At 35.3% G+C, this 13,978-nt stretch overlaps 1 protein-coding gene across 1 annotated transcript; it reads right to left on the reverse strand.

Annotated features, from left to right (window-relative positions):
- Positions 1 to 10,320: 10,320 nt before the first annotated feature.
- LOC138353503 (uncharacterized) lies at positions 10,321 to 13,719 on the reverse strand. Its single transcript, XM_069306478.1, has 4 exons — positions 13,604 to 13,719; positions 12,661 to 13,492; positions 12,484 to 12,555; positions 10,321 to 10,398 (listed from the first exon to the last, which is right to left on the reverse strand). The coding sequence occupies exons 1-4, from the start codon at positions 13,717 to 13,719 to the stop codon at positions 10,321 to 10,323; spliced, it is 1,098 nt and encodes a 365-aa protein (XP_069162579.1).
- Positions 13,720 to 13,978: the final 259 nt, after the last annotated feature.

Here is a 13,978-nt window from a genome sequence, read left to right on the forward strand (position 1 = left end):
AATAAAGCTTTTGGACCAGACAAAGTATCACCGTGGATACTTAAAGAGGCAGCGCAGGCTCTCAGCGTGCCTCTGGCAATGATCTTTAATGAGTCACTTATGTCGGGAGAATTGCCCAGTTGCTGGAAGGAGGCAAATGTCGTACCGATTTTCAAAAAAGGTGATAGGGAGGAGGCACTTAACTACAGACCCGTATCACTGACAAGCATCCCCTGCAAATACTTGAAAGAATAATTAGGCTAAGACTTGTTGAGCACCTGGAGAGCATTGGGTTTGTGAACAAGCACCAACATGGGTTCTGGACAGGGAAATCATGCCTAACAAACCTTTTAGAATTCTATGATAAAGAAACAAGGATAAGGCAGGACAGAGAAGGCTGGGCAGACTGCATATTTCTTGACTGCCAAAAGGCCTTTGATACAGTACCGCACATGAGACTGCTATACAAACTTGAGAGGCAGGTAGGAGTAAGCGGAAAGGCCCTAGTATGGGTGAAGAACTACCTAACAGGAAGGAGCCAGAGGGTAATGGTAAGGGGCGAGAAGTCGGACTGGCGAACAGTAACAAGTGGAGTACCTCAAGGATCGGTGCTGGGACCAATCCTCTTTCTAATTTACGTAAATGATATGTTTACAGGAGTGGAATCATACATGTCTATGTTTGCGGATGACGCAAAATTAATGAGAAGAGCTGTGACAGACGAGGATTGTAGGATCCTCCAAGAGGACTTAAACAGGCTGCAGAGATGGTCAGGGAAATGGCTACTGGAGTTTAACACCAGTAAATGTAAAGTTATGGAAATGGGATCAGGTGACAGGAGACCAAAGGGACAGTACACAATGAAGGGGAACAGCCTACCTGTAACGATTCGAGAAGAGACCTGGGAGTGGATTTGACACCTAATCTAACTCCTGAGGCACATATAAATAGGATAACGACAGCAGCGTACTCTACACTGGCGAAAATTAGAACTTCATTCAGAAACCTAAATGAGGAGGCTTTTAGGGCGCTTTACACTGCCTACGTGAGACCCGTCTTAGAGTATGCCGCGCCATCATGGAGCCCCCACCTGAAGAAACACATAAAAAAACTGGAGAAGGTTCAGAGGTTTGCGACGAGGCTTGTCCCAGAGTTACGAGGATGGGATATGAAGAGCGGCTGAAGGAACTGAACCTTACGACACTAGAGAAAAGAAGGGAGAGAGGAGATATGATAGGGACATATAAAATACTCAGGGGAATTGACAAAGTGGAAATAGATGAAATGTTCACACGTAATAATAACAGAACGAGGGGACATGGGTGGAAACTGGAAACTCAGATGAGTCACAGAGATGTTAGGAAGTTTTCTTTTAGCGTGAGAGTAGAGGAAAAATGGAATGCACTTGGGGAACAGGTTGTGGAAGCAAATACTATTCATACTTTTAAAACTAGGTATGATAGGGAAATGGGGCAGGAGTCATTGCTGTAAACAACCGATAGCTGGAAAGGCGGGATCCAAGAGTCAATGCTCAATCCTGCAAGCACAAATAGGTGAGTACACACAAAGACACAAAGACACACACACACACACAAAGACACAAAGACACACACACACAAAGACACAAAGACACACACACACACACACACAAAAACAAAAGACATAAAGACACACACACACGCACACTTACACACACACACACAAAGACACACACAAAAACACACACAAAGACACACACACACACACACACACACACTCGTAATTCTGTGGCACGGGTTCGATTCCCGCACGAGGCAGAAACAAATGGGCAAAGTTTCTTTCACCCTAAGTGCCCCTGTACCTAGCAGTAAATAGGTACCTGGGAGTTAGTCAGCTGTCACGGGCTGCTTCCTGGGGTGTGTGTGTGTGTGTGGTGTGGGAAAAAAAAAAAAAAAAAAAAAAAAAAAAAAAAAAAAAGTAGTTAGTAAACAGTTGATTGACAGTTGAGAGGCGGGCCGAAAGAGCAAAGCTCAACCCCCGCAAAAACACAACTAGTAAACACACAACTAGTAAACACACACACACACACACACACACACACACACACACACACACACACACCACACACACACACACACACACACACACACACACACACCACACACACACACACACAAAGACACACACACACAAAGACACAAAGACACAAAGACACACACACACAAAGACACAAAGACACACACACACACACACAAAGACACACACACATAAAGACACACACACACAAAGGCACACACACACAAAGACACAAAGACACACACACACACAAAGACACACACACATAAAGACACACACACACAAAGACACACACACACAAAGACACAAAGGACACACACACACAAGACACAAAGACACACACACACATAAAGACACACACCACACACACATAAAGACACAAAGACACACTTACACACACACACACACAAAGACACACACACTTACACACACAAAGACACAAACATACATTTACATACACAAAGACACACACACACACACTTACACACACAAAGACACAAACATACATTTACATACACAAAGACACACACACACACACACAAAGACACACTTACACACACAAAGACACACACAAAGACACACACACACAAACACTCAAAGACACACACACACACACACAAAGACACGCACACACACACAAAGACACACACACACACACACACATAAAGACACAAAGACACACTTACACACACACACACACAAAGACACACACTTACACACACAGACACAAACATACATTTACATACACAAAGACACACACACACACACACTTACACACACAAAGACACAAACATACATTTACATACACAAAGACACACACACAAAGACACACTTACACACACAAAGACACACACACTTACACACTCAAAGACACACACACACAAACACTCAAAGACACACACACACACACAAAGACACGCACACACACACAAAGACACACACACAAATTGAATTAAGACTTTTTATCTATATACTATAAAATTGGAGAATTTAACAACTCAGAAACTTATTATTATTATTATTCATCTAACCTAATAAACGTCAATTAATTAAACAGAAAATTTATGATATGTCAGGATTGTTATTTAATAACAAATTTGATTGGGATTAATTTGTCATGTAATATTCAAGAAAACGATAAATTAAAGATTAAATAATCTTATAGACAAAAATGAGATTATTGCTTCATTATATATTAATCATTTAGTTGATTTATGGATATTTCTTTTACAGCCCATAGCAGGTAGACAAGAACATCAGATTATGTTTTTTTTTTTTTTTAACCCATGGCTAAATATTTATAATTATTCAAAATATGACTGAATTTTCTGATGAAAAATTGAATTTCTTATTGACCATTATATAAGCAAGGTAATTGGTCCAAATTAAGAAAAAAATTACTATATTAATAGCAATGGTATTATTACAGTAGTAAATAATCTGCTTTGCAACTAAAACATGATGATGTTTATTCAACATTAGTTTAAGAGTTACTAAACATACCAACTGATGAAGAAGATGATGATGATAACTTATAAGATGAGGAAGAATATATTTGTACATGCCAAGCATCGGTTTTTGTGAGTTTGCATTGAGCATCGGGAGCACGCTTGTGCTGGAAGAAGAAGGATGATGGATTGTTTGTTGTCCAGGGAGGAATCATTGTGATTTAATGAAATCCATAACTATAAATAATTTTTATTATTATACTCCATATTAATACAGTTTAGAAATTATATTCCTAACTAGCTAGTTAGCTAGCTTAGTCGTTTTTTTTACCATATTCGACAATATTATATATATGTGATTGGTAAGAGAAAATCAAGACGAGTCAGGTGAACATTTTCATGACGGGTTTGTAAGAAAAAAAAGGGTGACTGGTTGCGGACCGGACCGAGGGGTTGCTGGGCCCCGGGGTTGTCCTAATATGGCCTCAAGCAATTTGACCACCACCACCAGGACCAGGACCTTCAAGAGCAATACTTCCACTACTAGGACCAGAACCTCAAAAAGCACCACCACCACCACAGCCAGGACCAGAACCACCAAGAGCACCACCATCACCGCCAGGACCAGTGCATCCAAGAGCGCCATCATCACTGCCGCCAGAACTTGCGCCTCCAAGAACAACACCACTAAGGCCATCGCTGCAAGCACCAGCTTATCCATTGTAATCTGTGATAGAATGAGAGAAAGATATTCTTTATCTGTATATTTATAATGGTTTCACGAAATTAATCACAGATAGGATGGGGTGACAGGGGTAGAACAATATGGAAAGAGAGCCAAGTGCAAGTGCCATAAAAAAAAACTATCTTTCTTACATTGTTAAGATGAAATTTGGGGAAATCATAGATACCACCACTCACACTATATCCACACCAGTGACAGCTCCTGCCAGAACCCCCATCATCATCTTCTTGTAAATCATCGCTGTTGTTATTTATTTGAAAATTATGCAAGGATTTTTTATTTCAATTATATACATTCAAACTTCCCACCTATGTCTTTTTCTTCCTCAAAATGTAACATATTTTTTTTTTAGGATTTTTTTTTTAAAGTGATTGTTTCTTATAAAGAAAAATCTATTGTAAATGGGATATAAAAAACTATGAATAAAAAATATAGAAATATTCCTTTTGGAAAATTTAAGAGTAAATTAGAATATCGTGTATATAAATCTATATTTTATCATTTAACAAAAAAACAAAAAATAATAATATCAAAGTAGAAATAAACAAAAGAGGACTATTAAAAATAACCAACTATTTGAAATTGATATATATTTCTCAGATTTACAATTAGGTATAGAAATTCAAGGTCCTACTCATTATATAGACGTTGAACAAATTAACCGAGATTTAAAAAAAAAAATGTTTAATAATATTGGAATTATTTTGTTATATGTAGCGAAACAATGAGACCAAAGATGTGTATAATTTTATTGTTAAAGGAAATTTCATTGTATTGAAAAATTCATCAACATTGAGAAAGGAAGAATGGTATTATATATTATGGGACAATAGCGAATTAATAATTCTTATGTGGATATATTGGTGTTATAATAATGGTCAGATAGATAACGAAGACGAAGACGTAGTGATCAATATAATATAATGTTAAGACAAATTGTCCTAGTGTTAGGTGGTTGCCTGTTTTGGGAGATATGAATCTAAGTACAACTTTGCTTGCTTAACAAGCTTTTAAATAGTTTAAATGATACAACCATTTTGGGGGTTCCCCCCTCTATACTACTAAATTTTTTATCATTGATTAAATATGACCGATTTAGTATATAGATAGGAATTGAATAAAGGATATTTCATTTCTATATCTCTTTTATTCGCTCTAAATAAACCTTTTCTCTATGATCCTTGTCAAATATTCTTGCATCATTTAGTATTTTTGAAGTGCTCACACATCGCATCTTGAAACGATCCCGATCTGTAGCAGCTGTGTTGATGCCACCGCATCTATTAACAATTTAGCAACATAATTAGGTTCGTCTAATTGACGTTTTTAAATTTTTCTAATATTTGATTAAATAATATCGATATAAATTTTTCTAATATTTGATTAAATAAATTTCTTTCTACCTCGTTAGTAAAAATATTAAGTAAATCATTATTTTGGAGTGGTTCAATATTATTAATATAATAATTTAAACAGGAAATCCTGTCTTTAATGTCCTTTTCACGTTCTTGGTAAATGTAGTTTTCGCGTTCGGTATTCAACTGACTAATGAACCGATTTATTATTGCTTCAATTTGTGATTTTCTTGTTTCCTTTGATTCATCATCATCATCTAAAGGAAATATGCTTGAAAAACAATGAATTATATCGCTATTCGATAATGTAGGTTTTTTATAAAGTCGCTCTAATGTTTCAATATTATATTTATTTGCTTCATTTAAATTCTGTACTAATGTATTATATTCATCATACTTAATTTGTTTAGAATTTTCACAAGCTAGTAGTTTTTGTTCGCATTCCTCAAGATAATGTTTTTGGGTTACTAATAGCATATTATATTCTTCTTGGTCTGATTGTTTATCATAGTTGCATTTTTGTAGGGCTTGTTGGCATTCCAGAAATTGCATATTCTGGATCCTTATATCGTTTTCATATGCAGCTAATTTTAGTTGGTATTCCTTAAGAGACATTAAATTTGTATTTATTTTCCTATTTAATTCTTCTTGTTGTTGACGACTTATATAGTTAATTGTTCATGTGCACTTTTTAGTTCCTTTTCGAGTGCAACGTATTTTAGTCTAGTATTATTTGAATTTATTAAATTGGTTAATTTTTCTTTTTCATCAGCTAAGCCTTTTATTTGTTTGTCTTTGTCTTCGGAGATATGTTGAATTTGTCTATCTTTCTCATTTACCAAAAATGCATATTCTGTTTCATACTTTTTCTTTTCAGCATCGTATTGGATTCTAAGCTTCATTAATTCAGTATTGTTTCGATCTTCTAGATTATTTTTCAATTTATTTTGATTATCTTGAAGAGTTGAATTTTCCTTCTTTAAATTCTCTATTTCATTTTCTTGGTCTCCTAATTTCTCTGAAAGCTGCATAATAGTAAGTTCTAAATCTCTCACATTTGTATTTAAATCTGTTATTGTGGCATCTTCATTTCCACATTTAATTTCTAATACACTTTTTTCATTTTCGCATTCATTACATTTTTTATTCAAATGAGCTATTGTTTGTTTTTGTTGATTCTGACTCTTAAGAGGATATGTTTCGGTTATAATTAATATATCGATCAGAGATAGTAAACAAATGAAGCATTTTATTCAATAATAGAATCATTCTTTTATCATCATCATTCACAACAACAAAATTGTTAATAAGAGTTTTTATGAATATACGTTCTCTCAAACCCGAGGAACCATTGTCTGGGAATGTTATAGTATTCAAGATTGTTTTAACAATTTCACTCATATTTTGTAGTTATTGATTTAATATAATTCTACGATCAGGTGACAAAAATTAAGCAAGAAAAAGAAGGATGAGTGGTCTGCATTTTCAAACAGGTAAAAGAAATTATTTATTTATTTACCTGATTCTCATAGAAATTGTAGGGGAAGATGGATTGAGAGAATTAATTGGAGGAGGAGGAGATGGTGGGTATGTTGAGTAAGTAGGAGATAGTGGTTTCGGAAAAGGCACTTTGGATGCTCCATTTCCTTATACCCCTTCTCAACATAGAAATTTGTCTCTCCTGTTCTTTAAACATTTTATGCAAAACTGACAAATTTTGTTGAATAATATGGTTTTCATGTTTCAGCTTATTAATATTCAGCAATAGTTGCTGTTGTGTTCTGGGTCCTGCTAATTCCGGAGGCAATGGGTCCACTGGAACTGTAGCAGCGAAAGTGGATGTTCTGCCTAAGTCTAAAATGACTCCTCTGTTATAGGCACTGCCTGAGACACGTACTAAAGACCTTGACAATTGCATGTCATCAAATTCATATGGTGCAACCATTATGAAAAACACTGTGTGCTCTCTTATTTTATATGATCAATTGTTATCCACTTCCCTAGAAAGAAACTTCCAACAGGAAAAGGGTGGTTGACCAGTTGATGGACAGGTTGGTTGGGTGGTTGTAGATCAGTTGACAGACAAGTTGGTTGATTGGGTTGACCAGTTTGTGGGATGGTTGTTTGCTTCTTCAGTTCCGCCAGAGATTGAGTAGTACTGCAACTACCACTGCTTGTTTGTTCACTTTCACTGTCTAGAAAGTTATATCAAGAGGTAGTATGTAGTGTAGTGTGCTTGGATTGCGACTCTACCACTAATTAATCCATAAACTGTGTTCTGCTGCAGGCTACCTTAGTGACACTTTTATACTACCTTAAAGACAAAAAAAATAGAAATGTCTATTTTGAAAGGATACACACACACACACACACACACACACACACACACACACACACACACACACATTGGTATAACTAAACTACAACTTTTCCTCATCTGAGATTATATCTGGGGAAAGGAATAATATTTCGTCAATAATTATGAGGTATTTATTATAGGAATAATAAGATTTGAAATTCATATATTTCCAGCCGGGTTGATAGATAGGATACATTATGTTTATTATGCAAATGGTCTAAAATCATCCTTATTACTGTAGGTGTGGACATATTTTTGTATCCAACACAACTTTCTTGACGATGATGTTTTCTAATTTCTTAGAAGAGTCTTGGGTATGAAGTATTTTCAATATGGTCTCCCTCATCACCTTCAGCCGCCAGCACATCTGCACGTTCATTTCCATAAATTCCAACATGTTAGGCTTTGCAGTATTGCTCTCGAATCGTACATATCATATCATTATCACACATCTAAAACATTCTTTACTATGATATAATTACTTTAATAGTATATTTTATCTCAGCTCTGCAAATTGGACATGTGGATATGTTTGATGCACATTTGGAACAATTGCACATGTGCTTACAAGGAAAAAACATTAACTCACTCTCATTCTCCATACAAATCTTACACTCAATCACTCTGTGTCTAATTTTACCTTCTGACTTTGGGAGAGCGGCAACTTGATTAGTTATTCTACCAAATAATGGTTGTGGGTTAGAATCACCAGACATTGGTGGGCTTGGGACAACATCAACTTCAGTCAATGTCAATTCATCAACTAATGTAGATTCTACTTGCTGATTGGGGTAAGAAGCAAACTCAGTTCCATCAGACATTGGTTGGCTTGGGACAACATCAACTTCAGCTAATGCCAGTTCATCTACTATAGGCTGTATTAAAGTTGTAGATGATTCTACTTGTTGGTTTTGGTCAGAAGCCAACTCATTTCCATCAAACATTGGTGGGCTTGGGACAACATCAACTTCAGCCAATGCCAATTTATTTACTATAGGCTGTATTAAAGTTGTAGATGATTCTACTTGTTGGTTTGGGTCAGAAGCCAACTCAATTCCATCAAAATTTAGACGTTTTCTAGTGTCGTTTTCCATGTACTGTAAGACTGCTTCAATAAATGACTCAATGTTAAAGAAAGGTAACCCCTTCTCTTTGAGTTGATTATGATACGTTGTCATCACATGATCTTCCTGGAAATCCATTGAAATAAGGTGCTTAGTTATGTCTAGTTCCTTAATAAGTTTGTGTTGATCTTCATTGATATGGGTTATTGAAGGGTTTGTCTCATAAGGTGGCCTTTCCCCTTGAACCTGAAAACAAAAGAATAAAGTTAATGTTACAAATGGCTTTTATAAAGATTATAATAATAGTCAACCTTCATTTCAAGTTACTGTAACTCATCTAGCTGACATACCTGATCAATGAATTCTTTTCCTTTCGTCAAGAAGAGGAAGATACACTCTGGGTACCAGCGAGCATGTTCATCCCAAGGTATATCATCAGATTCCCAGTTTCGAAGTCCATTCCCACAATGATAACAGCGCACATGATCACTTAAACCACAATAGAAGAATCCAGCTTCTGACAATTCAGTTGGTTTCTGTGTTACACGTTCAGACCATTTGTTAAAGCTTGCTAGGCGACTTTCAAGTGTTAAGTAGTCTTTTCGCTTGGCAATGATATGCTGGTGAACTCCATTGTCTGTCATAGGACTTAGACCACAGACATCTATTCCTTGTGTATAGGACGAATTTTTACTATTTCTCAGTGGAACGGAATAACCCTTGAATTTTTCATTAAATATCAGTGGAAAATTTCCCACTGGTTGGTTTCGAATGAATGGACACTGGGGAAAGTGCCGCTGATGTTCGCCTCTGGGAGTGTCTCCTCTTTCCCAGGCACCAACAATGCCTCGACAAAAGACACAAGCAACGTGGTCATTTGTTTGCAGGTTCGCCATCACGAGCCAAATCAGATGGTTCTAACCATTCAAGTGGCCAATCTATGTAGGTATCCAAACGTTCCTTTTCAAACCATAAACTGTCATATGAATCAAACTTCTTAGAAATAGATCTTTTCACGTTCTGATTAAATGTACATTCTGGTTTCTCTTTCTTATGTAAAGCAATGATTCTATTTTCATCTTGGTTTACGTTCGTGGCATCAATTTGAAAATGGCACATTGAACATTCTAAAAGATTTGCTTTATGAGTATAATAGAAACCCGCCTTTGCAAGTACATGACTGTTTACACTGAAGTTACAGTCTTTAAAAGTCTCCAAACGATTTTTTTCTTCTCTCATTGCTATGAAAACAAAATGTGAGTGTTGTATTAGACTGACTAGTTAGTGACTAAGAGAGGCATTTCTCTCTCTCTCTTTATATAATACACAATCTCCCGCCCCCCTCCTCCTCCTCCTCCTCCTCCTCCTTCTCCTCTTTCTGTTGACTCATAGACTTAAAATTGGGACAATAGAGTTTATCAGCAGAAATCCTTTACCAAATCCCTTTTTAGTTTTTTGTTCTTTATATCTTTTGTACCTTCTATTATAACATAATGCCCACCACACACTACTTACTAGCCAGCTCAGACACAAAGGTAGGTATTGAATGTTGACCACGGCCCTTGCTATCAATTAACATTTAATGAGACACTTTCAAATAATATAAACCAATTAAATCCTTCGACCAACATTCATTAAATAAAATAAAACAATATGATTGTATAATAATTGAATTTGAGCATATTACTTGGTAAAAAGCTGAAATAATGGTAAGAAAAATATAGGGAACCAAGTGGAAATTCTGTGATAAAAATAGAAATTTTAATTGTGGAAATTTTACTACATTTTTTACACAGATTTTTTTTTTTCAACCTGGGCGCCAAAAAAAAAAAATAATAATTCACGTTCCAGATAAAAAAAATACTACTATCTAACTACTTATATTACTTATTTTTACTGATGAACACTTTTTATATCATGTGTAAATCAATACAAACTCCAGTCTAAAAGGTGTCATCCCTACCACAGGTGTTACTAGAAAACATATTTTAATTAATTATATAATAATTTTTATTTAGGTAAGGTACATACATAAAGAGATTTTACAAAGTTTGTTGGCTTTATAGATAGAGCTAGTACATACAATGCCTAAAGCCACTATTACGCAAAGCGTTTCGGGCAGGAAAAAACACTAATGACTAAAGCTTAAAACTAATGGGTAAAAAGAATAAAATGTGTTGAGTACAAATAAAAATAGAGGTAAAAGAGGGGGGAACATTGTTGAAAAAGCAGCACAAATACAATTACAAATTATTACAGAAAATTACATTCAAACAGTGTTGATTTGAAAAAAAAAAAAAAAAAAAACATACAAGGGTTGACAACAGAGGGGTAAGGTAGGTTACAGGGAATTTATTAGGTATAGCTTCGTTTTTAACTTAAACTGGTTGAGAGAGGTACAGTCTTTAACATGGTTGGGAAGGTCATTCCACATTCTGGGCCCCTTGATTTGTAGAGCATTTCTGGTTTGATTAAGTCGTACTCTAGGAATATCAAAACTGTATTTATTTCTGGTGTGGTGCTCATGGGTTCTGTTACAACCTTCTATGAAGCTTTTGAGATCAGGATTGGCATTATAGTTTAGCGTTTTATATATGTATAATACACATGAGAGAATGTGCAGTGACTTAATGTCTAACATATTCAGAGATTTGAGTAGGGGTACCGAGTGATGTCTGGGGCCAGAATTGGATATTGTCCTAATAGCAGCTTTGTGTTGAGTAATTAGAGGACGTAAGTGATTTTGGGTAGTAGAGCCCCAAGCACAAATACCATAGTTGAGATATGGATAGATAAGGGAGTAATAGAGTCACCAGGGCAGGGCGTGGTACATAATATCTGATCTCTGAATTGTCCCTAGTCCACTTCTCGACAGTAATGAAGACGGTAATTTGTCTCTATAGACTTCTAAAGATGATCAAGACGAAAATGTGTAACTGAGTTGGTTGTTTTCCCAATGCCTTCTACTGTATAATAAAGTTAATGGTAACTAACCACCTAATTCTTCTTCATCATCTTCAAAATTGTCGGTCAAATTTTTTTCAAAAAGAAACTTGCTCCATATTGTTGGAAATTGGGGCCTAATATCTTCCAAAGCAATGTGTTTTTTTTTCTACTTTTTCATTTAGCCACTGTAAAAAACTTGTCCCCATTTCCTGAAAGCAATGATAATTATTTATTAGTGTTATAAATCCCTTATTTTTCAACCTAATTTTTCATATAATTAATTTCTTAAGAGGGTCTTTTTATGAAAACAAAGTAGGTAGGTGCTTTACCCATCTTACTCACCTTACATCTTTGTAAAATATAAATCGAGAACTTGAGCCATTTCTGAATTTCATTTAGTCGTAATTGAGTTAAGTGAATATTATTCTCTAAACTCCAATTTTGCTTGTTTTTTTTCTTGGATAAAAAACAATAAACTGCTTTTTTCCCTCAAGGCTCTAAGTATTACATACCATCTTGTTTTTACTTTTACCATTCCAATTGTTTCTTCATTCTCATTTAGAAAATAAAAAACTTCACCTGCTTTATAAAGATTACTTCGCACCTGTAAAAATAATTTAATAATATAGTTTCATAAAAGAAATTGTATTGAAAAATGTGACAATATAAATTGGCACTTCCTTGTACAATAGACTCTTTGTTTGCCTACCTTATTCTGGTGTTTCACTACATCTTTAGCTTCAATTATTGAATAGGCAGGAGATGTAAAGCCTAATGCCGTAAACAGGTTGAGTGTGTAGTGTGGAGGTAATGCAAGAAGGCTGGTCTCTTCAAATTCGTTGTACAATGGAGTAAAACAGATAACGTTGAGTTGATGCTTATCCAAGTGACTGAGGTTAACAATATGTTGGTTGTCAGGTTGAAAAAGCTCACACACAGCTGTACATTTAGTATAGTGTAAGATATTATATACCAAATGTCGATTCATAATATCCATATTATTCAATGTATCCCACAGTGATCTGGCCACAACCTTAGCAACAACATAACGTTCTCCATCATACCGCTCAATGTCTTCCCTTTCTCCAATTAACATATGAACACTTTTACTCCCAGTAATTAAAATTTTTTTACCATTAATGTGTCTGCCACTGAAATGAGCTGATTCACCATTCACTTTAGTCATACAAACTACTTTAGAAGTAGTAGTACTGGGATCTTCTAAGCAATATTGTTTCCATAGATCATTTGTTTCCGGTTGTTTATCATCCTCATCACCAATACCACCAGTAAATTTTTTATTGGCAAAGATCACTAAATCAAACTGTCCCTTAAACTCCAAGAGTGTTACACCACAAGGAACATTTTTTCGAACTTCCGGATCATTGTTGTAGATTGTGTCATCAGGGCCATAGCAGTTGACCTTTAAGTCATGAAGAATAGCAGGGTCGTCTTTAGGGGATAGGATTCCATGTGGGACATTTGCACTTATTCTTTTTATCTTCTTTTTTTCTTTCAATGTTTTTAAAACATTTTCATACCTACAAACAAACCAAAAATGAGTAAATAAAAAGTAATAATTTGTTGGGGTATGGATATTATAAAAATATATACATGATATATTATGAACATATTATAATAATGATACTTACAATTCCGAAGACTTAAAACTGTTTTCAGCATAACAAATCATCTTCTGAAATGATGCTCCAAATGTATCTGGAAGTTTTTCTTTCATCTTTTTTTGGTATATGTTATCAAGGGTCATCATTAACATATTTATAGAAAGTGGTGAACCCATAGTTGTTGTATATGTCAACAATTAAATAATATTAAATAGTTATCACTATGGACATATGCATGCAGCATGAGACCACTTAACACTGAGGTAATAATACTGGGCATAACGCTTTTATATACTTGAAGGCGATTTAACTATGCTTTATGGGAAGACGCATTCGGGCCTGCGCACCCCTGCATCATACCACACCTCACCCCTCCCCCCTCCCCTTCCTCCTCCTACTCCT

The sequence above is a fragment of the Procambarus clarkii genome, chromosome 58 (assembly GCF_040958095.1).
Source record: "Procambarus clarkii isolate CNS0578487 chromosome 58, FALCON_Pclarkii_2.0, whole genome shotgun sequence".
Taxonomy (NCBI): Eukaryota; Metazoa; Arthropoda; class Malacostraca; order Decapoda; family Cambaridae; genus Procambarus; species Procambarus clarkii.

Bases quoted from the DNA above. Each gene is read 5' to 3' on its own strand.
- LOC138353503 (XM_069306478.1), bottom strand. From the start codon at position 13,719: ATGACCCTTGATAACATATACCAAAAAAAGATGAAAGAAAAACTTCCA. The intron at 12,556-12,660 runs GTAGGCAAACAA...TTATTTTTACAG, and splicing joins TAGTGAAACACCAGAATAAG to GTGCGAAGTAATCTTTATAA. The intron at 10,399-12,483 runs GTAAAAGTAAAA...CCCAATTTTAAG, and splicing joins ATGAAGAAACAATTGGAATG to TCTATGAGTCAACAGAAAGA.